At 35.6% G+C, this 27,565-nt stretch overlaps 2 protein-coding genes across 4 annotated transcripts; both read left to right on the forward strand.

The window, feature by feature from the left end:
* FRM-1_4 (erythrocyte membrane protein band 4.1-like) lies at positions 1-26,987 on the forward strand (the record flags this gene model as incomplete). 3 transcript variants are annotated; one of them, XM_035731423.2, is made up of 9 exons in its annotated part: positions 1-38; positions 2,016-3,054; positions 3,629-3,671; positions 9,851-10,151; positions 13,704-13,944; positions 17,585-17,867; positions 21,258-21,376; positions 24,379-25,167; positions 26,365-26,987. In XM_035731423.2, 9 exons carry the CDS (start codon positions 1-3, stop codon positions 26,401-26,403), a joined length of 2,892 nt encoding a protein of 963 aa, XP_035587057.1. In that variant the 3' UTR covers positions 26,404-26,987. The 3 variants fall into 3 exon arrangements, with proteins under 3 accessions (XP_035587057.1, XP_051071536.1, XP_051071535.1); XM_051211472.1 differs by lacking the exon at positions 1-38 and adding an exon at positions 738-851; XM_051211471.1 differs by lacking the exon at positions 1-38 and adding an exon at positions 738-851 and having other exon boundaries at positions 21,226-21,376; positions 24,379-26,987.
* On the forward strand, positions 3,744-6,976 carry MS3_00003631 (uncharacterized protein). The gene is made up of 2 exons (XM_051211473.1): positions 3,744-3,854; positions 3,898-6,976. The coding sequence occupies exon 2, from the start codon at positions 5,608-5,610 to the stop codon at positions 5,938-5,940; it is 333 nt and encodes a 110-aa protein (XP_051071537.1). The 5' UTR covers positions 3,744-3,854; positions 3,898-5,607; the 3' UTR covers positions 5,941-6,976.
* Positions 26,988-27,565: the final 578 nt, after the last annotated feature.

Below are 27,565 nucleotides of genomic sequence, written 5' to 3' on the forward strand. Positions count from 1 at the left end.
ATGACAATGGACTTACCTTTAACACTTCAAAGTGTAAAGTAATCCACGTGAGACATTCGTCTCAATTTAAAATACGGAAACATGGTGTTTCCTCTCTCACTTTAAAAGGATAAGGACACTCTGCAGCGTATACAACGGCGAGCCACGAAATCAGTCCAAAGACTCAAATCCAAGCCTTATGAAGAGAGTCTTCAATCACCAAACCTTTACTCATTAGAGTATAAGCGTCTTAGAAGTGGTCTTCTAATAGATTACAGTATCCTTATCATTTCCGGACATCCCCTTAAACACCTGCTTAAGTTTAGGTCCAACACAAACCTAAGGAGTAACACCCAGAAACTAGAGACACAACTTCTACTCCCTGAGAGTTGTCAAATGCTGGAATTCGCTACCAGCCGAGCTAGTCCAAGCGACTTCCCGGGAGTCCTTCAAGAGGAAACTTGACCTATTCTTAAGGACTAGGGATAATATCTTACCATGATTTATCGATTTCTTTTTCCTCTATTATCGTTCCTGCCTGAAAGTACTGGTAATCCACTGCTACTAGACACGGAAGCCCGTTAAGCGAAAGCTTCTTCTATTCCATCCACAACCAGTCGAACCAATTTGAACCATTTATTCCTAACATTAGGAATTCAGAATTCAAGAGGAATTTATTTGGGTTTGTAAAACACACTATTTTATGAGGTAAAATATATATTGTTTTTCATCACAAATTAAAGTCATGGGTCAAGTTTATGGAGGTGAATAACAGAATCGTAACACAAACGGTTTGTTATGAGAAAATCGACCGTCGTTGTTGGAATGCACTAATGCCTAGGTTAAATTTTTGTGTGGGCTTACCATTCTAAGTGAGTTCGATTAGGTGGTATGATTTGTTCTTATTCGTAGTCAGTTAAGTGTGAAGCTCCATTTGCAATGACAGATTAGCTTCTTAAATGGCTAAGATAAAAAAAGCATCATTACGATCCATCGTTGGGAACTCAGTTTTATAGCTTGGATGTGCGATTTTTCATAGACAGTAATATATACAGTATTGATAATCATGTCTGTTCATCTATGGATACCTAGAATGATGATTTCTTCGACGGACCAGTGTTAACCCTATTTTTATGTGACACTGTACCGTTTTTCCTTAACAGTTATAATTTTTTTTACAACAAACTTAGTTGTCTTAGCGAATTCGACATAGGTTGACTGTTAGCGATCATGCCCATTTATGTCAGGATAATAAATGTTTTAACACCCGATTTCACTGTATTGCAAGGGAGTTTTTTGGTTGTCAACGTATCGTTAGAATGTAATGAGGAGAAATATCCAATTGTATTGTTTCTCATCATTTCAGGCATCCATAGATTAAGGGTTTTTGTGCTGACAAGTGTTTAAACATTGCTTTGTATGCTTTTATTACTCAACCAAAGTTTATACCCACTATGCTTAGTTCAATGCACTGGTTAACTTATCATTTTAAAGTAGGTCCGAAGTGCATCATGTCAATCCTTGTAAAATAGGTATCTATGTATGGATCGTTCGGCCATACTCTTGTACTCCTTTTACTGGATTTGTTCATTTTGAGTAAAGGAAGAGAACCAAATTTCAGATGGTATTTTTTATAAACTTTCGAGCTGTTAAAAGTTGAGCTACTCGTAAAGCATAATTATATCAAATGCTAGTGCTCTTATTATAGCTAGCCAGTATGAATTTTTTGAATCAATGTGATGGATGATACCGACTATTATGCCAGTTAACGGTAGTACTCAATCCGATTTTGATTCGTAGATATATTTATCAAAATAATTTTATCATTAGAAATCATTCTTGTCTGTTGCATCACTTCCAGTTGTCCTTGCCAGTTTAGACCTATCCAAAACCGTAGTTACTTCTGATTCATCCAGCTTATGTCTTGGCTCATATCATGGTTCCTGTCTCCCCGAATTGTGTTAAGTTTTTCATTTTTTATTGGCGAATTTTCGAACTACATGTCTTCATGAAGTAACTTTTTTTCTTCATGACAGACTGCTTTTAAACTTATATGCCACCAACGAGAATACTATAATGGAGGATGTACAGGGACATAAAAGGGAGCGCGGAGAGAAAATCCATCGAAAAAAGAAGAGTCGAGATTATGAGGTTACTGATCAAACTGCTAGTCGCTTCCTCAATCATTTTTCGGACAACAGATATGATAACCAAGATAACGGCTGTCATGACCCCGAGACCACTGAAGGTTATGCTGACTTTAATGCTACCAAAAGACCTTACTCTTCAAGTCGAGTTGTTTATAGGGATAGTGTAGAAAAGACTTACCCAAACGAAAAAGCAGAACGACATAGGTCGAAGAAAAAACCACCGAGACATGAAAATGTGTCGAATGTGGCTGGTATGAAACACAAATATTCTGTCGATCAATATCAAGAAAGTATCCATAGTTATGTCAGTGACAATGAGAATCAGTACAGAAGTCGCACAGGTTCTCGAATTTCTCAAAATCAAGTACCATATCATCAAGATGAGGAGAGTGGAGTGTCTGGTTCTATTCGCTATGATGGCTCAGTACCACCTTCTCCTCTTTCAGTCAGCATTCCCATTTCTAATGGTCGTTCTGAGGAACGTCGAGAATCTTCCATGGGTTTACCCACTAATCTACACTCTGAATCCTATTCGAGTTACGAACAACGCTTGCTAGATGATGGACATTCCAATGCATTTGTTGGGAGTGGACGGGGATTTTGGAATCCTGAATTCGGACAAGGCCAGAATGAACTCGTACCTCACCAAAATCTACCTGAGGTTTCGCCAACGAAAAACGTATTATCAAAGTTATTCGCTTCTTTTAGGCGACGCAAGCCGAAAGCTCATGTGTCACAAATTACCAAGCCGTCTGATAGTTCTACATCAGTTTGCGTTATTATGCTTGATGGTGAGGAGCTTGTTTTCCAGTTGAGTCGTGATGATATTGGTCAAGTTCTTTTCGATCAGGTGTGTCAGAACTTAGATCTTTATGAAGCCGACTACTTTGGACTGACGTTCGTCAGTAACAAAATACGTACATGGGTAAGTTTCTTAGTAATTATATTTCATCGTACTCTGGATACCATTGTATCAATAAATAACCAATCTTTGTAAACACGACCTCAAGTGTTCACAACAAATGTTAATCAGTATTAGTATCTTATAGCAGCCAAGCCCGCGAATCGCCCCCGGTAAATTATTTGGTTAGGTGGTTTGTTTGTAGTGCCAAATAATATTCCTTGATTTGCTGTACTAAAACCATTTTTATCTTGTTTTTAGTATCAGTAGTAATATCACTAGATATCTGCAACTATGCTTTTGTTTCATAATTCTTTAACTCATTTCTTGTTATAAAAAACTCATTAGCTTGAAATTTTTACTATATTAAGTGCTATTATGTCGATATTACATTCAATTGTGTAGGCACGATCATTTCTAACTGAAATCCGAGGTCTGTTTTTCATAACCAATCTGGTTTGTCTGTTAGAAAACTGATAAGACCTATAATTACTGTTCAAACTAGATAAACGAAATTGATTTGATCACTATTGCGTCGAGATGCTTTGAAGTATTATGAATAACTAGCGTGGTATATATATCTCCCTTCTTTTTTCAGTTTTGGCTGGATTTACAAACCAAGATTGGAAAACAGTTGCGAGGTAAGTTGTATTCTAGCAATCTTTTACACATTGGTCGCTTTTTATTTGTATATTGCTAGTTGATTCTATTTTGAAAAGCTTTAAATCGTATTTTCTAATGGATACAGCTTTAGTAAAGACTGTCATCAAAGAGAAAACTTCCTTCACCGCATTTTTTTAAACTTTTCAACTTCATGAGTAACTGTATGTTGCAGTTTTAAGTTTTGGATGATTTTATTTAGATTAGCTTTGTACAAACTAATTACCTAAATCTCAAATATTACTCGAAATGCTCTCACATGGCCACACGTATATAGCCTCCTTGTACCAATATCTATGTGTTAAAATAAATAAATAACTAATATTACTCTGTCGTCCATTATTTAATGATAAATTGTTCGTTGCTTTTATGCTTATTTATTTCTGAGTAAACAGAATATACCCATTGAGGCATAAAGTCAGAAAGAGTAGTTCAGCGAAGAGTTCTCTTTCCGGCGAATTCATTTTAAAAGCTGTGCAATCGCAAATATATATACTTGTTTTTCGGGATGATAATAATCACAATAGTAATAAAATTCTGTTAAACATGGTAACAGTGAGGTAGAATAAACAAAGGTATCAAAACATTATTTTCTTTATCATGGAAACTAACAATAGTTTATTGTTAAGGACTTAAATATCAGTCGTGAAGATAAATAGGAAATTATAATTAAGAAAGGATGGCTTAGTATAGTAAGACAAAATATTAAAATTGAGACGAAATGTAATCATGAGGATCCCAGGAACAGAAATAAACCAGTTGGGGGTAGTGTCTGTGGAGAAGATAGAAGAGGAAGCAGATGACTGTGAAGGAAAAAAAGTACGAAGAAGGAAGATAATTATGAGACATTAAGACCATGGTAGAAAAAGTGGTTGTACCGTTTTCTTTTGGACACACAGTTCTTGTTTTTCCAGATGTATAGCCATTGCTTCGACAATGTTAAGATGCAATATCACAGCCTTTGGGAATCTCATAGACTCAGAATCATCAAGGCATCCTTCAAAACAAAGAGGGAGGAAGTCACACTAAATGTTATCCAACGTTACGCACCCATCAATGATGGCAATGAAGACGATAAAAATCAGTCTCATGAGAGGCTACAACCAATCATAGCGAAGTGCTCAGGAAAGGAACTGACCATCCTTATGGGAGACCTAAACGCCAAAGTCGGAATGGACAACATCGGTTATGAAGATATCATGAGACGACATGGACCAGCAGGAAGGAACGAGGATGGTGACAGATTTACAATTTTATGTGCATTCAACAAAGTGGTTATATATGGCACTATATTCCCCAGCAAACACATACACAAAGCTACATGGGTATCACCGGGACACACTACAGGGAATCAAATCGATCATATTTGCATCACTAGAAAATTCAGAAGGTCAATAGAAGACGTGAGAACCAAGAGAGATGACATAGTTTCAGATCACCACCAACTGGTGTTTGCCAAGATGAATCTGAAGCTAAAGAAGCACTGGACAACTGGGTAAACAGCATTACAAAGATTCAATGCAGACTTTCTTCGAGACTCTGACAAGCTCAACGAATTCAAGATAGTTCTCAGCAACAAGTTTCAAGCATTACAAGATCGACTCATAGAAGAAACTACTATGGAGGATAATTGGAAAAAGACCGAAGAAGCACTAACTTTAACATGTCAGGAGGTCCTGGACCGAAAGAATCATCATCACAAGAAATAGATCTCCATTGAAATCCTGGACAATATTCAAGAAAGGAAGAACAGGAAGACATCAATTGACAACAGCCGAACAAGAGCAGAGAAATTCAACGCACAAGCACAATCAAACATGAAAGTGGAGAGCAATATTAGAGCTGACAAGCAGAAATGCACAGAAGACCTAGCAACGACAGCGGATAAAGCTGCAGAAGGAAATATGAAACAACTATATGACACGACGAAGAAACTATCAGGGAAATATAGTAAGCCAGAGACCAGTCAAGAACAAAGAAGGCAAGCCAATCACTGAGACTCAGGAACAAAGCGAAAGACGGGTAAATCACTTTGAGGAACTATTGAATAAGCCAGTTCCACTGAATCCATCGGCACCTATAAACCTTCCCATACATATCACTCCACCAACGATCGAAGAAATCACGATGGTTACCAGACAAATCAAGTGTGGGGAAGCAGCAGGTCCTGACAATATACCAGCTAAAGCACTGAAGTCAGACATGGAAGCGATTGCAAACATGCTCCACGTTCTGTTCAGGAAGATTTAGAAGGAGGAAAGGATAACCTATCAAGATACCAAAGAAAGGAAATCAAATGTGAAAATTACAGAGGCACCACATTACTGTAGTGAACGAGAACATATGCGGGGACAACCGAATGTATTTGAACACAAAATTACAGAACATCTTAGTAAAATCTGAGGACCATACTGTAAATACTTCATTTGCAAAATGTCAATTAATCGTCTCAGACTTCATTTTTCTTTCGTTTCCACATCAATCATTCTTTGTTCTCGTTCTCTTTTCTTTGATCTTCTGGTCCATGCATTTCACTTTCGATTGATGGCATACTACTTATATCTGTTGACAATAGTAGCACACACCACACTACTATCGGTATCAGGTTAAGTTTTCAACATAGTGTTCCTGAACCTGATGAAAGATTCAGTAGACGCCCAACTTCAATATCAACAGATCGGGTTACGTAAGGATCGGTCGTGTACAGATTGAATCGCGACACTACGGATCGTCGTTGAACATCAATTGTATGGAATTCGTCACTATACATCAACTTCCTTGACTATGAGGTGCTTGACAGTGTGGATAGAAGAACCTTGTGGAACCTTCTTCGACATAATGGTGTACCTGAGATAGTCAATATCATACGGAATTCATATGACGGACCACACTGCAGAGTCGTGCACGGAGGACAGTCGATAGACGCATTCCCAGTAAGGACCGAGTTCGACAAAGCTACTTAATCTCTTCCTTTTGATGGTTGATTGGATTATGAAGACCTCCACATCTCAAGGGAAGCACGGAATACAATCGGCAGCTTGGATGCAACTAGACGATTTGGGCTTCGCAAATGACCTGGCTCTTCTATCCCATACACAGCCAGTGTAGCAGTAGCCTCTTCAGCAGTAGGCTTCAACATACACAAGGGAAAAAGCAAGATCCTCAAATACAACATGGAGAACACTAATTTAATCACACTTGATGGAGAAACTCTGCAAGAGGTAGGAACTTTCACGTACGTGATCAGCATCATCGATGAACGTTGTGGATCTGATGCAGACCTAAGGGAAAGGACTAGCGAAGCAACGTCAGTCAGTCAGTCAGTAACAACGTAGAACTTCGTACGTACGTACATCAGTTCGAGTTGCCACACCACCTTAGCACAGAGATGCAGTTGTCGATTCAAATCCCGTAGTGGTAGAGGTAGCAAGAGTATAAGCAGTAATCGGGAAGATTAGGGTTTGGAGATGTTATTTAAAGAGTATAATCCAGTGAAATAAATTTGGAAAGAGGAAAAAAGGGACATGAAGAATTCAGAAGATTAGAATTTGGGAGAACACAAAGAGTGGATGCACCTGCGCCATTGCAAACGATTTTGAGCCATGTCATTCAGGGTCTCTCACCATCGGTTGCTATCATCTCGTGGTCCCTGAACATAGCACGTCGAGGCAGTCGGTCGTTGAGCATACGTAACACGTGTCCCAGCCATCTCAACTGATGAAGTTTCACTACTTCATCAATTGATTTGCCATCCTTACCTAGTACCCGTTTCCTAACAACTACATTACTTACTCGATAGTCCCATGATATACGAGCAATGTTTCGAAGACACCTATGATCGAATACTAGTAACCTACGAATATCCTCTACTCTTACCGGCCATGTTTCACTGCCATAAAGTAGGACGGGACGAACTGCTGCGCAGTAAACACGTCCTTTGGTTGATAGACGGATATCTCGCCTACGCCATAAATGACGCAAGTTGGCAAAAGCTAGTCGAGCCTTCTGTATCCGTGCTGAGATTTCGTCACACACCAGACCACAAGGGCTGATGAGACTTCCAAGATAAGTGAAGCGGTCGACACACTCAACTACTTCACTCCCTATCACTAGTTCGGGTGTCGATGTAACCCAATTCTGATGCAATATTTTGCATTTCGAGGGAGAGAATCGCATTCCGAACATGCTTGCATTGTTGCTTAAAGTGGTGAGAAGACTCTGCATTTTGTCAGCGTCTTCACCAAATAAAACTATGTCATCAGCATATTCTAAGTCAACAAGTGAACCTCCCGGTAGAAGTTCAACCCCTGGAAATTTAGATGAGGAGAGTGTTATCTCTAAAAGTACGTCGACCACAAAGTTGAACAAGAATGGGGAGAGTGGACAGCCCTGACGAACACCACTTGAGGTAGTCAATTCTGATGACAGTTCGCCATAAGCTCTCACTCGACCAGTTGTGTTCGAGTAGAGAGCCTTCATAAGGTTAATGTACTTCTTTGGTACTCCTTTCAGTGACAAACACTGCCATAGAACCTCACGATCAACAGAGTCGAGAAATACTACCATTGTGGGGCGTCTGAATGTGTGTCTGTGTTCTAGAACCTGACGTAGTGTGAATATGTGGTCTATACAACCACGTCCAGGTCGAAAACCAGCCTGATTTTCTCTAGTCTGCTCTTCACGAGCTTTGATTAAGCGTCAAAGTATTATTGAGGCTAATATTTTAGACACTATATTAGTCAAACTGATTCCTCTGTGATTGTCACAAGGGGACGTTTGTCCTTTCTTATAGACTGGCACAATCAGTGATTGAGACCAGTCAGATGGGATTACGTCCAGTTCCCAAATTCTACCTAAGACCTCAGTTAATTTCATTGCTAATACTGGACCACCATCCTTAAAAATCTCAGGAGTAAACCTGTCAGGGCCTGCTGCTCTCCCTCGTTTCAGATTTCCTATGGCTTTTTCAACTTCGTAAAGGGACGGAGGACCTACATTAACTTGCCATTCAGGTTGACTAGAGATCGTGGGAAACCGAAGTGTGGCTGAAGGCCAGTTGAACTGATCCCTAAAGTGTTCTGCCCATCGATCCAATCTCCTGGATTGAAAATGAATAATATGTCCATCTTTCTCTGAGATTGTTTCGCTAACGGTCGGGTTCCTAATTCCGGTTTCCTTAACGAGTCTGAACAATTGTCTGCTATTACCTATTGCCGCTGCCAAGCGAAGCAACGTCAGCATTCCTACAGCTGAAGAACATGTAGAACTCAAAATAACTGTCAACCAATATCAAAGTCAGAATTTTCAATACGAGCGTTAAGACAGTTCTACTGTACGGAGTTGGAACTTGGAGAACTACTACAACCATCATAAAGAATTACAAGTATTGATAAACGATTGTCCGCTCAAGATACTCAACGTCTGTTGACCGGATACCATTAGCAACAGCCTACTATGGGAGAGAACAAACTAGCTTCCAAATGAAGAGGAAATTAGGAAAAGATGTTGTAGGTGCATAAGACAAACATTGCGGAAATCACCGGATTGCACCACAAGGTAAGCGCTAAACGTGGGATCACCAAAAAAAAGAAAAGAGGAAGACCGAGGGGCGCATTGCGTCGAACATTGGAGGCAGGTATCATAGGTATGGATAGCAAGTCAAAACTACTAGTAAGGATTGCCCAGAACAGAGTTGGTTAGAGAATCCTGTTGGGCGGGTTATGCTTCTCCACTAGGGATAACAGGCGTAATTAAGTAAGCAAGCCACAAATAAAACTTTCACATTTTATGATTTTTGGAAAGCATTCGTTTGGCTCACGCCACGTGATACGTTTTGTATCAGCAAAGGACGACCATTTTACTCATTTTCTAACCGAGGTTATCAGGGGCTCATAGGAACTGATTTAGAAATATTTAATTACTGCTATTTAGTAGTACGATTGTATTTTATATGATGATAAGGTAATATTTTCGCTTTGGATTGAGTTGTTTCCATTGAAATGTCATGTAATATCACGGTTATATGGCTTAATTATCATTCAGCGAATAAAGGACCAAACGTACTGTATGATTTATTTAGTTAATGGGATACTGTATTTATTTTGTAGTTTAATATCCACATGTATACATCCTAATATTTTTTGCAACTTTTTTTCATTAGATAACGAGCAACGGTTATTTTATTTTCAAGTTAAATTTTACCCTCCTGAGCCATCCTTGTTGCAAGAAGAGTTGACACGCTATCAGCTTACTTTACAAATTCGACAAGATATTTACACTGGGAAACTTCCTTGTTCGTGGGTTACACAAGCATTATTAGGTTCATTTATGGTACAGGCAGAATTAGGCGATTTTGATCCTGACAAACATATTGGGTTAGATTATTTAAATGAATTTGAATTTGTACCATCACCTACACCCCAATTGTTGAAAAAAATTGTGGAATTGCATAAAACCCATACGTGAGTAGTTTTTTTGTCTAGAAAAATATGTGGATTCATATTTGATTTCTTGGGTCATGAAAAGTATTCATAATCTAAATCACTCAGTCATCTGGTGATGATGATGACTATGCTGGGCTGTTGCCCGGGGTTTTGAGCTATTTAAACTGAACACTGCTGTCATTCAGCTGTTAGTGCATTCGTATTATTCCTTACCCTAAATGAACTTGTCTTAATTTCTTGCCGTTAAACTAAATTGTCTCAACAAATAATACTGGTTCATTTTAATTTGTTTGGGTTTAAGTGTTTATGTATGTAAATGGTGACCAAGGGAATATAGTGGAGAAACCTTTAGGTGTTTACGTTACTACAACTTTACTAACGTACAGTGTTTAAAATGATCATTCCAACAGTTTATTTTGTATAAGAAGTGGCTACTTTTATCCATATAATATCTTGGAACCCATGACTAGTATACATGATTATTTATCGTTATATGATCCTGGTGGGACGTGAGTAACATTATTTTAAATCTTCTGCTTGCCTTTGGAGCCATTCGGCTTGGTTATCAACCGCGGGAACTATAACGTTTCAAAAAGTTTAGTTTGCCAGTGAAGGTGTTCCTTATTTTGACATTTAAGTGATTGGGTTTGAGTAAAATTGTCTCTGTACCTAGAGGAGACTTGGTTTATTTTCAAACTACTTAGGTTGCACAACTAAACGTCGAAATTTAATGATCAAAGATTTCTTGTTTCCAGTCTAAGTACTACAAGTAACGGTGATCTCAATTAGAAACTTCAAGCTGGAGCATTAATCTTTGTTTCCACTTAATTCATAGCTTTCATCAATTTTATTGATTGATATTTTTACTTGCAGTTTTTATGTATCAACTGCATCCGATGTACAGTTGTGTCGGATCCTACGTTGATCGTAACGGACTGAAAGCTTGTAGGTTCCCAAAACAGCATCATTGTTTCAATTGTCAGCCACTATTTAATGTATTCCAATTATTTGTATTATAATTTGCTATATATTTCGAATTTATAAACATTCCTTTTTCAAGATCATTTCTTAGCATAGTCTTCACTTTATATTTCTTCTATAGTAAAGTTTAAATCTAAGGTTATGATAAAAGTCGTTTTATCTTTTATTATTATTTCTCATGTTCTTGAGTTTATTATTTTCATTAACATTTACCGAAATATTTTATTAAGTAAAGCTCAATGTAAACCATCATGTTTCTACATTGTCATTTTAATTAAACAACCCGCATTCAAATATTTATATGATTATTAGGTTATTATCGACAAATTTTTTACCTTAACTATTTTACTACATATTGAGTTGTATACTCTGAATTGTATTTAGTCTTCTTTAGTTGATAATGATAAATGTTCAGTGCCTTAGGGATGGTAACATATCCTTCTGGCAACTGAATGAACGAATAGAGCATTTGACTTTTGACCGTTTAGTTTGCTCTTCTCTGACTCGAATCCACTTCATTTTCAGATTGTACTAGTAAGCGTCATGCGCGAAAGACGTGACTGGATGCTTAACTCTGTGCTTAATAAACAAATCTGAATAATGTTTCGGTTTTGGCACTCGGGGAATATCACAGCCCTCACAAAAATGAATGATAATCACTACTGGGAAAATTATCCTTGCTTCAACTCTCACTCAGATAAATCTTATCCACAATCATATGATAACATTCATTTTTATTTCTTCCATATTACGTCACTTAGGTATTCCTCTTTATTCTCATTTTAAGTATTTTATTTTTCAGCTCGCGTATAGTGGAAACTTTGTCCTATCCAAACCACCTCAATTCACTGATTGGTCGGAAGTTGAATGCTACCACTTACTTCGAATATTGGATCAGTCTTTTTGAAATCACGTATACCATTTAAACTGCCTTCAACGTTCTCACACTGATGCAGATCAGACAATAGATAGTGTCGGCTATATCTTTAGAATGTCCCAATATCGATATCTGTTGTCTATCGGAGACCCGTATTCAAGACTAGTGGAGTACTACAAATTCACTCTTCATCTGTCTTTTCGAATAGCTTGTTTTGTGTGTGTTAATCCGGGGACTTTGTGGCATCTTCGTCTGGTTTTTCTGGCGTTGGTGTCGCACTAAGCACTAGAGCCGAGACAACACTGATCGATTGGATCCCCACTAACAGTCGGTTATGTGCTGTTAGATTAGAAAGCTTCATCAAAGTAAGAAGAAATCGGTGTGAGGAACGATGGCTTTTCGTCATCACCTACACTCCGACAGGTTGCGGCCCGGATGCGATCAAGGATGAGTTTTATCACCACTTAACTGTTCTTCTACAGAAAGTGATTCCGACCGATATTGTAGTACAAGCTGGCAATTCGAATGCTCAGGTTGGGTGTCTAGTCACAGAAGAGAGTCGTATAGGTGGTCGATGGGGACCTGTTAGTCGTAGGTCAGATATTGACCTTCAACTGCATCTGTGCGCAGGCTGCAACCCGTTTCTGGCACAGTCATCGCCGACATGCTCACTGGCGTCGCCTCTCTGCATCTGAAGCTTGAACTCAGATTGATAAAATCGCGACCAGCTACCGCTGGCGTGGTTGTGTTCAAGATTGATGCTCCTTTGGGAGTGCCTGTCTAGACTCTGGTCGTGCTTTTGTTTGCGCTAATCTTACCTCACGTCACAGTGGTCGGCAAGTTCATCGTCGTAAACGGATCGATGTCAGAAACTTAGTTGCAGCTTCTCTTGCGACTAAATATTAAACCGAGCTAGCTTCAAGGCTAGCTGTCAGCCCACCTAAAAGGATAGATGAGCGTTTGCCGCAGTTGAGTGCAAGTTAAGTCGCCTGCAGCTTCGTGAAACGTCCCGCTCATAAGCACTGGATTTCTTCAGGCTCCTTACAACTCATTGAAGTCCGTCGGTCTCCGGGCGACCGCGAGTTTGACCATAAACGAAGACTTTTACGTAATGAAATTATGCGAAACTTGTGTAAGGGCCGGAAAGTCTGGTAGTTGGAGCGTGCAGGCGAGTTAGATGCAGCCGCTGCATCTGGTAGCTGCCAGGAGCTCTTTGAACTCATCCAAGTCACTGGCAGCAAGACGTCTGGTGTGAGTGAAACAATATGTGAAGATGATGGGATACCAATCACTAACATCTACCGACGTCTTGGACGATGGGCAGAGTTTTTCGAAGAGCAGTTCAACTGATTTGTTGCCTCGACAACATCGATCAGACTGTCCTACCTGTGATTGTCGATGAATTTCATAGGGTACCCACTCATACTAAGTAAGCAAGCAAGCACATAATGGAGAAAACAAGGGCAAAGATACCTACTGTCCCTAAGAAAGTACTTTTCATAAAATTACAATTCATAGATGACACCACTGAAAAAGTCGTGACTCAGAAACTAAGAAGAGCTGTACAAAAAACATTTAATGCAGCCAGATTAAATGCTATCTTCTGCAACCACCCATATATATATATATATATATATATATATATATATATATATATATATATATATATATACGAACACACTACTAATGACACACTTTTTACTTTATTCCAGTGGTATGAAACCGAATGAAGCTGATATTAAATATTTAGAGACTGCTAAACGGTTGGAACTATACGGTGTTGATTTACACCCGGCTAAAGATACGGAAAATGTCGATATTTATATTGGTGTTGGTTTTCATGGTGTAGTTATTTATCGTGACCGACTGCGTATTGGTCGATTTGCATGGCCTAAAGTTCTACGTATATCGTATAAAAAAAATAATTTCTATTTAAAAATTCGACCTGATTATGTAAGTTATTTGGTTTACTTTAAATACTTGTTCTTATGTACACATTGAATAAAATGCACATCATGTGAATAGCTACCATAAATTTTTGGTATCAGAACTACTTAATTTAATTTGTGAGGGCTTCCATTATTCCATTGTTTATAATCTTGACTGAATTTTGATCAGTTTTAGTAGGGTTGTGTGAATCCTGTGATGGTTGCTTCGATATAGCCGTATTGTTACAAGTTTTATTGAATAGATGGGTTGTGCCAGGCATTGAAATTCAGGGTGCGCGTTTCATTTTTTTGTAACTTGTCATTTAAATGTACTTGCTTCACCTAAGGACTTGTACTTAGTACTTTTCGCTTCAAACATCCGAGAAGTTATCCACCGAACGACAATCCATCTATTTTATAAAACTTTTAGCTACTTTAGTTTGGAAAATTACAATATTATGCGTCAGTAACGTGTTTAACTTTAGCCGGTTAGTGTAATGAATGTTACTCACAGGATTACTTATAAGTGGTATGTAATGAATCGTCTCGTGGAAGTTGCTACTGTCGACAGCCGGAGAGACGAGTCGCAGGAGGTCAAAAAGCATAGAGTATACTGAATACATTGGATACCAGGAAGGAAGCAAGAGAAGACAGTCTAGATCGAACCTGGATTGCAGAACACAACGGGATGAAAAGAGGTGATTAGAGATTGGTTGTACATATTGCATAAACATTACGTAATTTCACTAAATAAGTATTCTTTCAGCCCAGTAGCGTGTCCTGCAAGAGTATCATTTTTCTATACAACTCAGTTTATATTGTTTTCTTTCACAACATATATGGTTGCATTTTAAGGTTGTCAATAACATTTCGAGGCATTTTTTCCGTGCATATGCTACAAAACCAAAATAATTTGGTCTAAACTTGTTTCACTAATATTTTCCATCATCACACTTTTCAATTGTTTATAATTTTTAATGGAGTTAGTATTCTAGTTTGTAGAAAAGAGAATCGTGCTGAAAATAAATGTGAAAGCAAATACTACAGCTTATTAAACATAATTAACTACTGGGTCATATATTTTGCAGTTGTATTGATACTCCTCGTTGACTTTTGCCAACATATTGCTTATATCACGATTATCATATCACAGGACTAGCTACTCAGTTAATCCGTAACTATTTGTCACGAAACCATTCCAGACGTGGCTATTGATAATTTTATTGTCCACTTTTCTTATTCGCATCCTTGGTATCTGTGTGCGTGTATGCATCGTGACTTTTGCCTTGTTGACCAAAATATTTTCCTAACTGTAAATGGCCTTAAGTATTTTTTCACAACAATTTCTTCATTTTACTGGTATCTATTGTAACGCATTTATATAAAATCCCCGTGTTTAACATCATTGTTTTATTTTTTAGTTAGATTTTCTATGAAATTTTATAAGTTTTCTTAACTTGTTATCCACCCAGCTCTACTCTACCCTATCAACCTCTTGAAAAATATTTTAACAGTATAATGTGTTCAAGTAGTTTTTCACCCACAAGTTATTGTTAGCTTAAACTCTTAAACAAGATAATACGTCATCCTGAGTTATTTGAAAAAGTATGAAGTATTTTATAGGTCGTTAGTAACAATTTAAATTATTGTCTTTATTGATATTTTCTAACTGTGAAGATGGTTTTCGTCAAGGACTTACTTTATCTGAAGAAATATGGATGACCAAGGAGTATCAAACAATTCTTTTTAATATGAGACTCATCAGCATAATAATTCTTCTCAAAGGACTTGTAAATTCTGCAAAGAATTTATTTGAAAATGATCATTTACAGTAGTTTAAATTAGTGTTGGCATTGTTGAATTATTTGGTATTTTTCGGTTGTGATATGATAGGTTATTAAAGTTTCAATGGACTTCAACTTGACGTAAATATGGTAATGACTAATATATTTAGTAAAAGTACCGTCCCCAAAACGTCGACTGAGTCTTTATTTGTAGCCGATTCCGATGCTTTGACTTCTTCATTAATCAACCACTGGATATCGAAATCCTTTTCACTGGATCAAAAAACCAGGATACTAACAATCGGATAGATTAACTTTATTTTTAGACGAAATTCATATATTGACGGTTTGCTCAAAGCCAACAGTTTTACTTATTTTCTCGACTGCTTTTTCTTGTCTTAGATATGTTTTAGTTAACTAAATAGATAATGTTCATTCAGTATACTCATTTAGTAGTGAAATCAACTTATAAGTGAGATGCATCTATGAAACTAATCTTTGATATCTTTGGTACACTATTGTAGAGGTTTTTTTAATAGAAACGATTAAGTAACTACATCATGTATTGAATATACCGATCAACAGAATTTCGGAAACATGTTATCTGTATTATTTTATCGCGAAGTCCTATTTCATCTTTCAAATTTTTGTAATGTAAAGAAAATCTTTGTGCTCATACGTTATATGAGTACAGATTACAGCTAGTGAAAAATAAACCCTTTATTCCGTAAACTTATCAATGATGTTTCTCTTTTATCGATGTCGCATTCATATTAAGCCAGTCATTCACAAAAATCGTATTTTTGGAATTTGTTGTTTCCTGCTAACTAACTAACTGTCATAATCGAAATTACTCAAGGAAAAGTCAACTAGTAAACTGAATTAAATTATCAAAGTTTACGCTAAACTACAATTCACTACACATTGAATTGATTTATTGTGGCTAGACTTATAAGTCATTTTGTGAATAAATGTATAGAAATGTGTATCTGTGTGTGAGAAAGAGAGCAACGAAAATTAAACTGGTTTTCTTACTCGTACACGCAAGTATGCTACAACTCTAATTGATAAATAGTGCGTAACAAACAATTTTTTCACTTTGTCTTAGTATCTTTTATGCAGTTCATCTAATGAGCAAAACAACTGTGTGACCGTGTTGTACGAATAGTTTATCATATTTTCGGTTTTTCCAATATCATGTTAACCTTTTCTACAAGTGTTTGTTTGTGCGTATATATTTGCTCATGCATGTATGAATGAAATGTTCCATGATCGATTTCCGGGCTTTAAATCTATAGGTTGCATGACATTAGTTTTCATGTGCATATTAATCAAATTGAAAGATGAGAAACAGGTGTGCTCGAGTATTCAAGAAACTGACTGTTTCAGAAACACTTTGGTCTTTCTATCACAATGACTAATTTTTGTTGATGATTGAATTAAATTGAGATTTTTTTCTGTGTAGTATATACTTTCTGTCGAAAAGGTATCGCATTTTTTCGTAGTACCCTTGAATTAGTTTAATTATTAATAATATAACAATCCGTTCTATACTGAATGTTTGAAAGTTCAGCTTAGTAGGAGTTTTATAACTGTTTACTGATCACTAGAATAAAACTATCGTCCCATATTTAAGTACTTTATATAATATAATTGCCCTAGTTAACATTTTACGCTTACATCGTTAGTGTTTTCTTCTTCAAACTTAAATATACCTTTGCTTTCGCTCTGAATCAAAACTAGATATAATTTGGTTACATTTGAGGTATCAACTTATACTCAATCATCATGACAGTTTAATTTACGTAGTGGATAATCCCGTTTACAATATTGACATATTTTCTTGCCTATCTAACAACTGCCTTTTTTGTTCAATTTTAGTCAGAACCTGTAGAAGCTATTGTAGGCTTTCGTTTGTTAAATCCACATTTAGCTAATCGACTGTGGAAAGCTGCCGTCGAACATCATGCATTTTTTCGACTGAAAGAAACGCCAGCACCTAAAAGACCTTTATCAACACCTAGTTTAAGTAAATCACAATTTCGTTATACAGGACGAACATTCTTCCAATATCGTACAACGAATATTGATAGGCCACATCCACGGTTTAATCGTTCAATGTTGAAGCGACGTACGGCAAGTATGCCTACTGGTTTAAATGCAGGTAAGTAGAATTAGTATTTTGCCTTTTTGTCAAAACAATCCGAAAACATTGATACTTTTAATTACAACAGTATTTTTAAACAAATAGTAAATGATAAGAAATAATGTCGAAAATTAATTGGTAACAAATACTTTAGGAAACGATATGTACGTAAGTATTTAGTGTTATTCGTAGAGTCAAGAACACCTGTTTCGTCCTTTTTCGGATGCTTTAGTTACATATACGTGCATCTCAAGGTTGGTGTTTACACCAATCGCTTCAAACACCGATACGTTATCCACTAATCCACTAAATGGAGATAGTGACTTTCTCACCGGGATCGTGGTAACTCTTAAGATTGTATTGACCAGAGTTGGATAGTGGCTAGAGGGAAACGTGTTTCGCCCTACTTGGGACTCATCAGTCGGATACACCTGCATTTCAGAGTTGATATTCATCCTGGACTCGAACGCAGTACCGTTCGCTCCAAACGTCAACGTTCTATCCACTTAGCTACCGAATTCAGATAGCCACTGGCTTTTGCAATTAAGTGAAGTTTAATTTCTTTCTATCGGTTATTTGAATGCTTAGGACTGCAACTGATCAGTCTTTTATTGACATGTTTCCTGGATTTCACTGCTAGCCAACATCCAACTCTGTTCAAAATACTTATGGCAATATCTATGCGATTCACATAGGATACCTTGAGTTTGTATATATATGTATATATACTTATCACAAATTAGCGAGAAGCTATTCTTTTTTTTTAAAAAAAACAAGCAAATAAGTAGACATTAGTGGATAAAGGCAAATGGCTACGATAAGTTGTGACCTTATTAATAAATTTTACATTTTAGTTTCAGTTATTTATTGTACTTTAGTTAACTTTATTACTCAATGATTTTCCGAGAGAAATCTACTCATTAATCGATTATTATAGCTGATTTATTAAAAATTAAGATGCAAATTAGTTAAGTCTTAAGAATTTTGAGTACTTGTACTTTAAGATTATTATTCTAAGGTGCAAAATTGATTTATTAAACAATAGGATGAATTTGCATTTTGGAGAATAACTTTATTTCGTTTTAGGTTAACTAGAGTTAATTATACCGGTTTTCTTTCTGTATCAAGCCAATAATTAATATATAGATCAGCATTTTGCATATATATATATATATATATATATATATATATATATATATAATCGATCGTGGATGGCCATATATTTTCGTTAAATGTTAGTGGGATGTAGATTGAATTAAACTATGTTCCGTCCAGGATTGTGTTGGGGCACGTTTACTGGTTGTTTCTTTAGCAATCTGCGCTACAATTTTATGGTGTAAAATTACAAGTATATTAACGTTCTAATTGTGATTTTTATTCCCATTTAACTTAGTTTATTCAAAATATAACTTCATTCCTGTCTAGGAATGTTTTGATTTGACGACTAGTCGAGTGAAGTGTCCAAAGAATGCTGAGCAATAAGAGTATCTGAGTCGTATAAGGAGATCTTAACAAATGTGTTAGCTTTAGCTTAATCAGTCATTGCGGAACAATGTTTTACTGGCGAAAAATTAAATTCCAACCACTGAATTATAGTTTTATCCAGTCGTGCATAGCAACAGTGGCCATCACATCACCAATCTAACTAGCCGTATGTTAGGTCCCGATAAATATAATGAATGATAACTTTGGGATTTTTTTATGGATCAATACTAAACGTATATTTTTACCGTATAATTGTTAAGTAACTAAACTATTCATGTTCATATTCCTCTTATTATAAAATTTATTTTGACCTATGAACCATTATTATACATTTAACCATTCTTGAATTATGCCCTGTCTATTAGTAACTGTCTCCCACATTCACAGCCACATTTGTCCAGATTTTGTACAAATGTTATTTTCTATTTTATGCTACGTTGTGGTCTGTTTGATTGGTATATATACTCAGTATTTTTGAAATATAAGGATTTATATTGCAGAGGCTGAGACTAGTGTTCTGGACTTAACTGGCTGGGTTAGGCGGAAAGCATGGTTTAAAGTGAAACCCACCAGTCTGTGTGTGATTATGAAGTTGTGTTTTCGTTTTTAAAAGGAAATTCTTGGTTTTGCCATGTCAAATTAACGATGTATTAATGTAGTATGGGGTTCTCTTGTATCCCGATCTTATTATAAGCGCTGTTTATTTAAACTAAGAAATAAAAAAGCTATGAATTAGGGTAACTGCAATACTATAATATTAATAAGTTGTATAATTTGGAGAGTATGCAGTGTTATATTTCACTTGTCACTGATGATTTTGTTACCGGTTTTTGCTTTCTTTTGATGTATTAACAAGAATGCTGTCTCGTTTCGTATGGGGCATTGGTTTTAAGTACTTCATTGTATCAAATCGTTTCTGTTTCATATAAGTAAATAAATAAATAAATAAGAAGTAAACTCATTCATTTGTTTACTTATCGTCATATACAATACAATCATGTGACTTCTAAAATATTTTTCTCATTATCACATGAAATACCATAATTTAGGAGTACAATGTTGCTTTGTTAGAGATAATGACAATTCGTTTCTTCACATAAAATACTTGGCGTTATGGTTATTTATGGCATACTAACTGACTACTGAAATTACGCAATGTATCGAATTGAAGAAGCGTTTGTCATAATAAAATTATCTATCTAGTATAATTCTTTAATCAACTAGTAGAGTTGACTGTTATTCCGTTTTATTGTATGCAATTTTTCCAAAAATTGAAATGCCAATTTAGAAGGCCTTTATTGGTTGGTTTCTATTTACGTTTTCAAGGATGATAATGAGATATGATAAAATATCTAATCTGGAATTTCTGTTTCCACTGGCTAACCGATTGAGCCAAAAAGCCTGACTAAAAATCGTGAGTGTCTAAATTGTAGTATGTAGAACGGAATTCGAACCTGCGACTCACTAAAGGCTGAAAGTTGAACGTCTTCACTACTTAATCACACCCCCACCCTTATTTAAAATAGTTCGAAAGAAAAGATTATATTGAATGAAGTAAAAAAAGTTATATTGAGCATAATGAGATCATTTACTGATTGATTCAATGGTAATACATTTTCCGATAGGTAATTATTAATAAGGATATGAACAACCATCATCACAAGTGCTAAAACAACATTGAATAAATTAGCAGTGGATGTATTTTTCAAAATTCGAATCTCATTTGATCATCAACCTGTTTGTTCCTTTTACAAAAATACGAGTTGATTATCACTGAATTATTTCTGTGTTTTGTTATTCTCACTATATTACCATTTTTGATACTCTATATTTATTATAAATTTCCGATAAAATAGTTTTGTTGTTCAATATTTTTTTTAATGTTCTACAGTTAGAAACTTTAGTTCTAATCATTAATTTCAGCTATGAATATGCATACATTAAACAGAGCACATCCACGTGATATGACTGTAGGCAAAATTCAAAATAATGATCAGTTACAAGGATTACGAAGATTTGGTTCTGTTCAAATGGGTAGTGGAGTAAGTTCCTTTTGCTTATTCTACCTTTTTTGTCAAATGACAATTAGCAATTCAGTACTATAAAATAACACGCTTAGTTCATAATCATGTGCTAATTTGTGAATAATTTCAAAACAGATTCACGAAATCTCTGTAGAAATTCTGTCTGATGGAGTTCAATCATATCACCAAATAATCAGTTACTCTCCAGTTACAGTGAATAACGACTACGCTGTGTGTCGAATAGATTCAATTTGAGAATGTGAACCGGTCGATTGTCTCAACGACTTAATGGAATTGTACTCATGTTGAGATCTCAAAGTCCTGGCTTCAATCTTACACAGAGTCCTAGGTGCTTACTGTTGAAATCGTAGCAACTGTTCAACAGCTCTGTAATTGATGCCAATCCGTGACACGAAAGGTTTCAGATTGAAATAACCTTTCGAATTTTTTAATGATAACCTTATAATCAAATTGTGGCTTAGTAATTTAACCACTTGTTTTTATTCACTTACTTATCTATACGCTTAATTTCTCCAACACCTCATTTGGTTTGGGCTGTTGAGGAAAACAAAATATATAGCATGCACCAGGGCATAAGGATATCTCACAGATTGAAATCATGAGTCAGTTGAAGCTAGACCACCATTGAAAACTTGGAAGCACTGGACGGCCGTTTCGTCCTAGTATGGGACTCCTCAGCAGTGCGCATCCACGATCCCGCACCACGCGGGGCTCGAACCCATGACCTACTGGCTTCGCGCGCGAGCACTTAACCATTAGACCACTGAGCCGGCATCCAACGGTGTTAATGTCTAACTTCAACCAATCCACGAAGTTGCGCCACCGTACACCATTGTCTTCAGTGAGTTCCTATCTCACAACAGACCTGGTTGAACTCCACTGGTAACGGCTTCTCACTAGAACTTCGGGAGTTTTTCCTGAAGTCAGTCACTAGTGAGCAGTTGATTATTATTATCAGAATGAGTTTTGTGGAGATTTTTTAGAAATTTCACGGATTGAAATCATGAGTCAGTTGAAGGATATCTGCTTGATCATTGGGGTTACGGACGTATTTTGTGTTACCAACTGTAATGAAAAGACGTTTGGGTACTGTTAAATGAATAAAGTGAATTCACTGGTCGATTGATATTATGCAGTGATACAATTTAGTCGAGTGATAACTGTTCATGAGACTGAATTATTGATGTAAGCGGTCAATTAAACTAATATCGGAAGACAGGACAGCTTATTTATATACATGAACACAAGAAGAGACATTGATTACAAGTCATTTGACAAATTAATGATTGGAAGATGTGAGAATTATAAGTTTTTCATTCTCCAACGGAATTAGTACCTGACAATCGAGCTTAATTCTTGCCTTGTTATATCATTAAGAACAAATAAGATCTCTAGTAATTTTAATATTTATCGACTTCTAGACGATAGTAAAAAGAATTACGTCGCATTAGAGTAATTGTATAGTTATCTTAATCATACAAATTAATAGGCAACTTTGTAGAAATTCAATGAATCGTTTCTCACTACTGCCTCTAATACAATTATCTATATTACTTTTTCGTTTTTTATGTGTTGAAAAGAATTGATGTTTGTCCTTAGGTGTTGTAGTCTTTTGTTACGGTAATTGGTTTTTGTTCACTATCTCAAAAAAGTTTAAATATTTTTAAAACCCTAAATCTTTTAAAACGTTTCTCATTTCATGCAGGAAATAATCAGTGTTATACATATAAATTAGCTTAATTTGCGTAAATAATCGAGGTCATCTATATTATTTTCATATGGGAATAGAACTAGGTATTAAATCTTGAATATTGTTATAAGAAAAAGGTCTAATGATGCTATTAATTAAGCGTTTACTTTGACATTCAGATTTCTGCGTATGTTTTCCTAATTGATATTATTCAACAGTTCAATAAACCAGTTTACTACAGCGTTTGCTGATTATTTTGTAAATTGAAAATATGTTCTTTTATTGGTCTTATTCAGTCTGGATTATATTTTTTAAGGCACTATAATAGTTAAGTAGCTGATATCGTGTGATTTTTTCATAGATACCATTTATTGTCTATACAACTCAGTAACTATGTCCCTTGTTGTAATACTAAGATAACACAGGGTGAACTAAATTCATCTCTTACTCATTAGTGTTAATAAATCGTGTTTATTAACTATAAACATTGAGCAACTAATACACGTCAAATCATCTGATGATGATGACATTACTTTGGATCATCACCGTTGAGCATTGAAGTAAGTATTAACCATTTATCACGTTACACAGATACTACCACTTACTATTATAGTGTCTTTTTAGCAGTTAAAATTGTTAGTTGCAATGCGAGTGTTATATATTCGTCAGTAGAAAAGTAGGTTAATGGCTCAAAAATCAGTACACATAAACCTGGCAACTTGGTAACTGAGTTGCATTATTTAATGAAAATATATGGATGATAGAAAATAAGGCAACTTGTCTTTTGGAGTTTTATGACTTTGTTCTCATTTATATGGTTTAGAATAATCTACTTCAAGAAAATTGGTAAATTTAAATTTATTTCTATTCTTCATTCCATGTTGTTTACCTTTTTCCCGTAGTCGATTTATTGATTGCGCGTATGAAAATTTGTGTATCTGTGTGAATTGCTTGATTTCTAAATAGGCATTTGTTGACAGCCTTTGCCATATTTTATTAACGTAATTGTTTTTCTTATGTAACCTATTTCCACCGAAAGATACATTGTATTATGAAACTAATTCTACCAAGATTACTCGTTTGAGTAAGTATGTATTCTCCGGTTTTGTCTCTATTTAATCCCTACCTTTGATTGATTATTACAGATATTCGTGTTGTATACTTTCAAATCCCAGATTTCTTGCGAAATTTTCTGATTCAATCTACAAAACCTACAGCCAACAAATAGTTTGTTACAGTGCAATTGTCTTTTACATACCAGTTTTTTATGCTTAAGCATTATGTATATATCTGTTGTGTATCATTTTAGGTAAATGGGAATAGTAATGCAACGCAATTATACGGAACTGTTCCACGACATCATCCATATTCTGAGTCCGTTGTGTCTGAAGTACAAGATGTACAGTCTCAAATGAGTAAACAATATAGTGATGGTGTTTCAAATATTTTATCATATGGGTCTGTAAACGAAAGTTATGATAATGAAGCTCCTTATAATGATTATGTAAATTATCGACACTCTGGAAAAGGTAAACCAGACGAAATGTTGTCTGTTACAGGTGGATCTCAATCAAGTGATTATCCTATTATTCAACATGGTCAAAACGATCGTAAAGGTAGACATCCTTCTGAGATATCAAATTCCATAAATGAGCGTAGACCGAATTCTCCTATATATGCAAATACTAAAACACATCGTCGTAAGAAGCATCATGATGAGTCATCAACGAATACTGTCCAACAAAAAGATAATTACACTTATGATCCGAATACGAGAATAAGCAATTTGTCATCTAGTCATAAGCCTCCTGTAGGTGGTGTGCCAGTATTCGGAGGTGTAATGCTTCCTAATAATCACCATAATCAGGAAGTAGATAGGTTGAAACGATCTGATCAACTGCGCCCTTTGAATTCCCCTCATTTTAAGAAGAAACAACAATATCATTCAGAAGAGAATGATGAACAAACTGTAACGCTCACTGAAGATAAGGCTGATCATAATCAATACAAATCCAGTTCTAAACATCGAAAACAATTACAGACCGATCATTACAGTGCAGTATCTAATCATAATAGACCTAGACATTCCGGACGATCAGTGAGTTTAGAGTAAAGGCGGTGTTTATTATTTGTGCATGGTACAATATATTTTTGCTTCGATAATAATAATGCTGGTTTACACAGCTCATTACAATTATATTACTTTTTTCTGATTTATTGGTTTGTTAATTCATTTGATGGATGGAAACCAGGTAAATGTTTAAACTCACGAGTATTGGTTATGGGATTCAGGCTTATTTCTCCTGAGTAAACTTAGCAGTTGATGCTTACTCCCTTCTACACTCACATTTTCATCACACGAGTTCTATCTAAGATGTTAGCCTCGTTTTAGTCTTATGATATGTTTCGATGATGATTAAAGTGAATCAAGGAGATATCTTTTGCTGTGTTTAGGATAATTCGATGTTCGCAGTTTTTCGAACCTCATATAAATGGAAACCTTAAACTTGAATTAATTTAATGTGATTATATATATATATCTTCCAGATACTCGGTTTTTTTCATTTACCAATCCAAACCGTAGTAATTATACTTAAAATTGGCGATACTGCTTACTACTGCAAAGTGATGCAATACTAAAACCAGTATTCTATAATTACGTACTTTATTATAACTTTAATCGTATACAAAATTTAAACACATCATAAAGTTAAATAGTGTCAGTAAATTTTTTATTTCGATTTTCAGTGTAGCCAACAATGAGCAAGTTGGTGTAAGCTTTAAGCAAAAGCAGTCATCCAGTACTTTATAGTCTTGCAATAGCTGGTAAACTGATTGATCATTTATGTTCTCTTGTATTGATCGTTGGGTTAATCCATTTAGATCTTTTTACTTTGTGTTTTCTATATAACGTCAGCTGGTTTGTTTTATAATTAATACAAATACCACTTAGCTATTTCATTCTTTAAGAATCAAGCTTACAGTCAGTGTATCTAGACGAATCTAACTCGCAGTATCGTATTTTTCAAATCTCTAAAATATGACTGTCTCTTTTGGATCCACTGGTAGCCTCAATGAGTAAGTGTTTTTTATGGTTCAGGAAATCAATTCATATCTTGTGGTATTTAATTTTTGCTTACATCACCCTGAATAGGATTACCGGCATGATATTATGAGGTAATTTTTACGGTGGGCTGTGTTCTGAAAATATCAGGACGAATAATTAATTCAGTTATCATTCTTTTAAGATGTTGGTATTATACATTGTTAGCGTATTTTCTTGTATATATTTCAGCATCGAAGACAATCAGGAAACGTAGAAGGCATGTTATAATTCGAAGAAAACCCACCACGTAACAAACTTTATTATCTGGTCGTCGTTCTCTTCTATTATACATACTCAGCGTGGGGCTTCCATTTTTTTGAAAACATATTTGATCCTTTCCACAGTTTTTATTTGTTATGTGATTGTTAACAGGTTTTTTAAAATATTTTACCCTCTGTGATTTACATAACAATTATTCAAACAATTTTCGCACTTATCCATTCATACGTAGTATACACACGCACACTTACTTATTGTACCACCCACTATACATTTATTGTCCTTTACATATTATTTTATGCTTATTATGATTACTGTTTTTCTCTTTGAATATTTTTTCCATTATCTCATTCCACTTTTTTATCAAGTTAGCGTTGATGATTTACTCATGCATACATATCATTCTTATATATATGGAAAATTATTATCCGTTTTTAATTTCTCTAAATTTGTTATTTGTAGATGGTCTTATTTTTAAACCCAACATACCATACATTCATTTATCTAGTAGATTGTTCTCAAGACTAAATTATATATATACGGCGTAATTTTTCTAGCTCCCTATTATTAATTCTTAACCCTCCGGACAGTATACATCTGTTTAATTTAACGATATCGTTTAACAATAAAAGAATTACTTACTTCCTTACGCCTGTTACTCCCAATGGAGCATGGGCCGAAACCATTCCCAAACCGTTGCTGCTAATGTAATTCCATTTTATCTAAATTACTCAGTCTTTAATGGAACACAATAGCTTACGCAATGTGTCAAGAGCGGAAAACTGAGAAAGGTTTGGACAATCAAATGTCCCAAGTCTTAATATTGGATTGCTGACGAATGTCGATTAACACAAAAACTAAGTTAAAGGGGATACTGCTGATTGTTTCTAATCATTGAACATCAAAAGAAGTGCGATACGATATCGAGTCTCTAAGACTTTGTTACCTAAATGCGAATCTGTGTAAATTACGGGACATTTTCATCAGAAAATGTTAAGTTTCGTAAAATTAAGTTCAATAGTGGATGAGCAGTCAGTCAGTCAGCTACAACGTAGGACCAGGCACATATGTGCATCGGTCCAGGTTGCCATACCGCATCAGCACAACAAGATGAACACCAGATTCATAGCAGTGGTTAGGTCAAAGGTGGTAATATATAAGAGAAAGATTG

This window comes from Schistosoma haematobium, chromosome ZW (assembly GCF_000699445.3).
Source record: "Schistosoma haematobium chromosome ZW, whole genome shotgun sequence".
Lineage (NCBI taxonomy): Eukaryota > Metazoa > Platyhelminthes > Trematoda > Strigeidida > Schistosomatidae > Schistosoma > Schistosoma haematobium.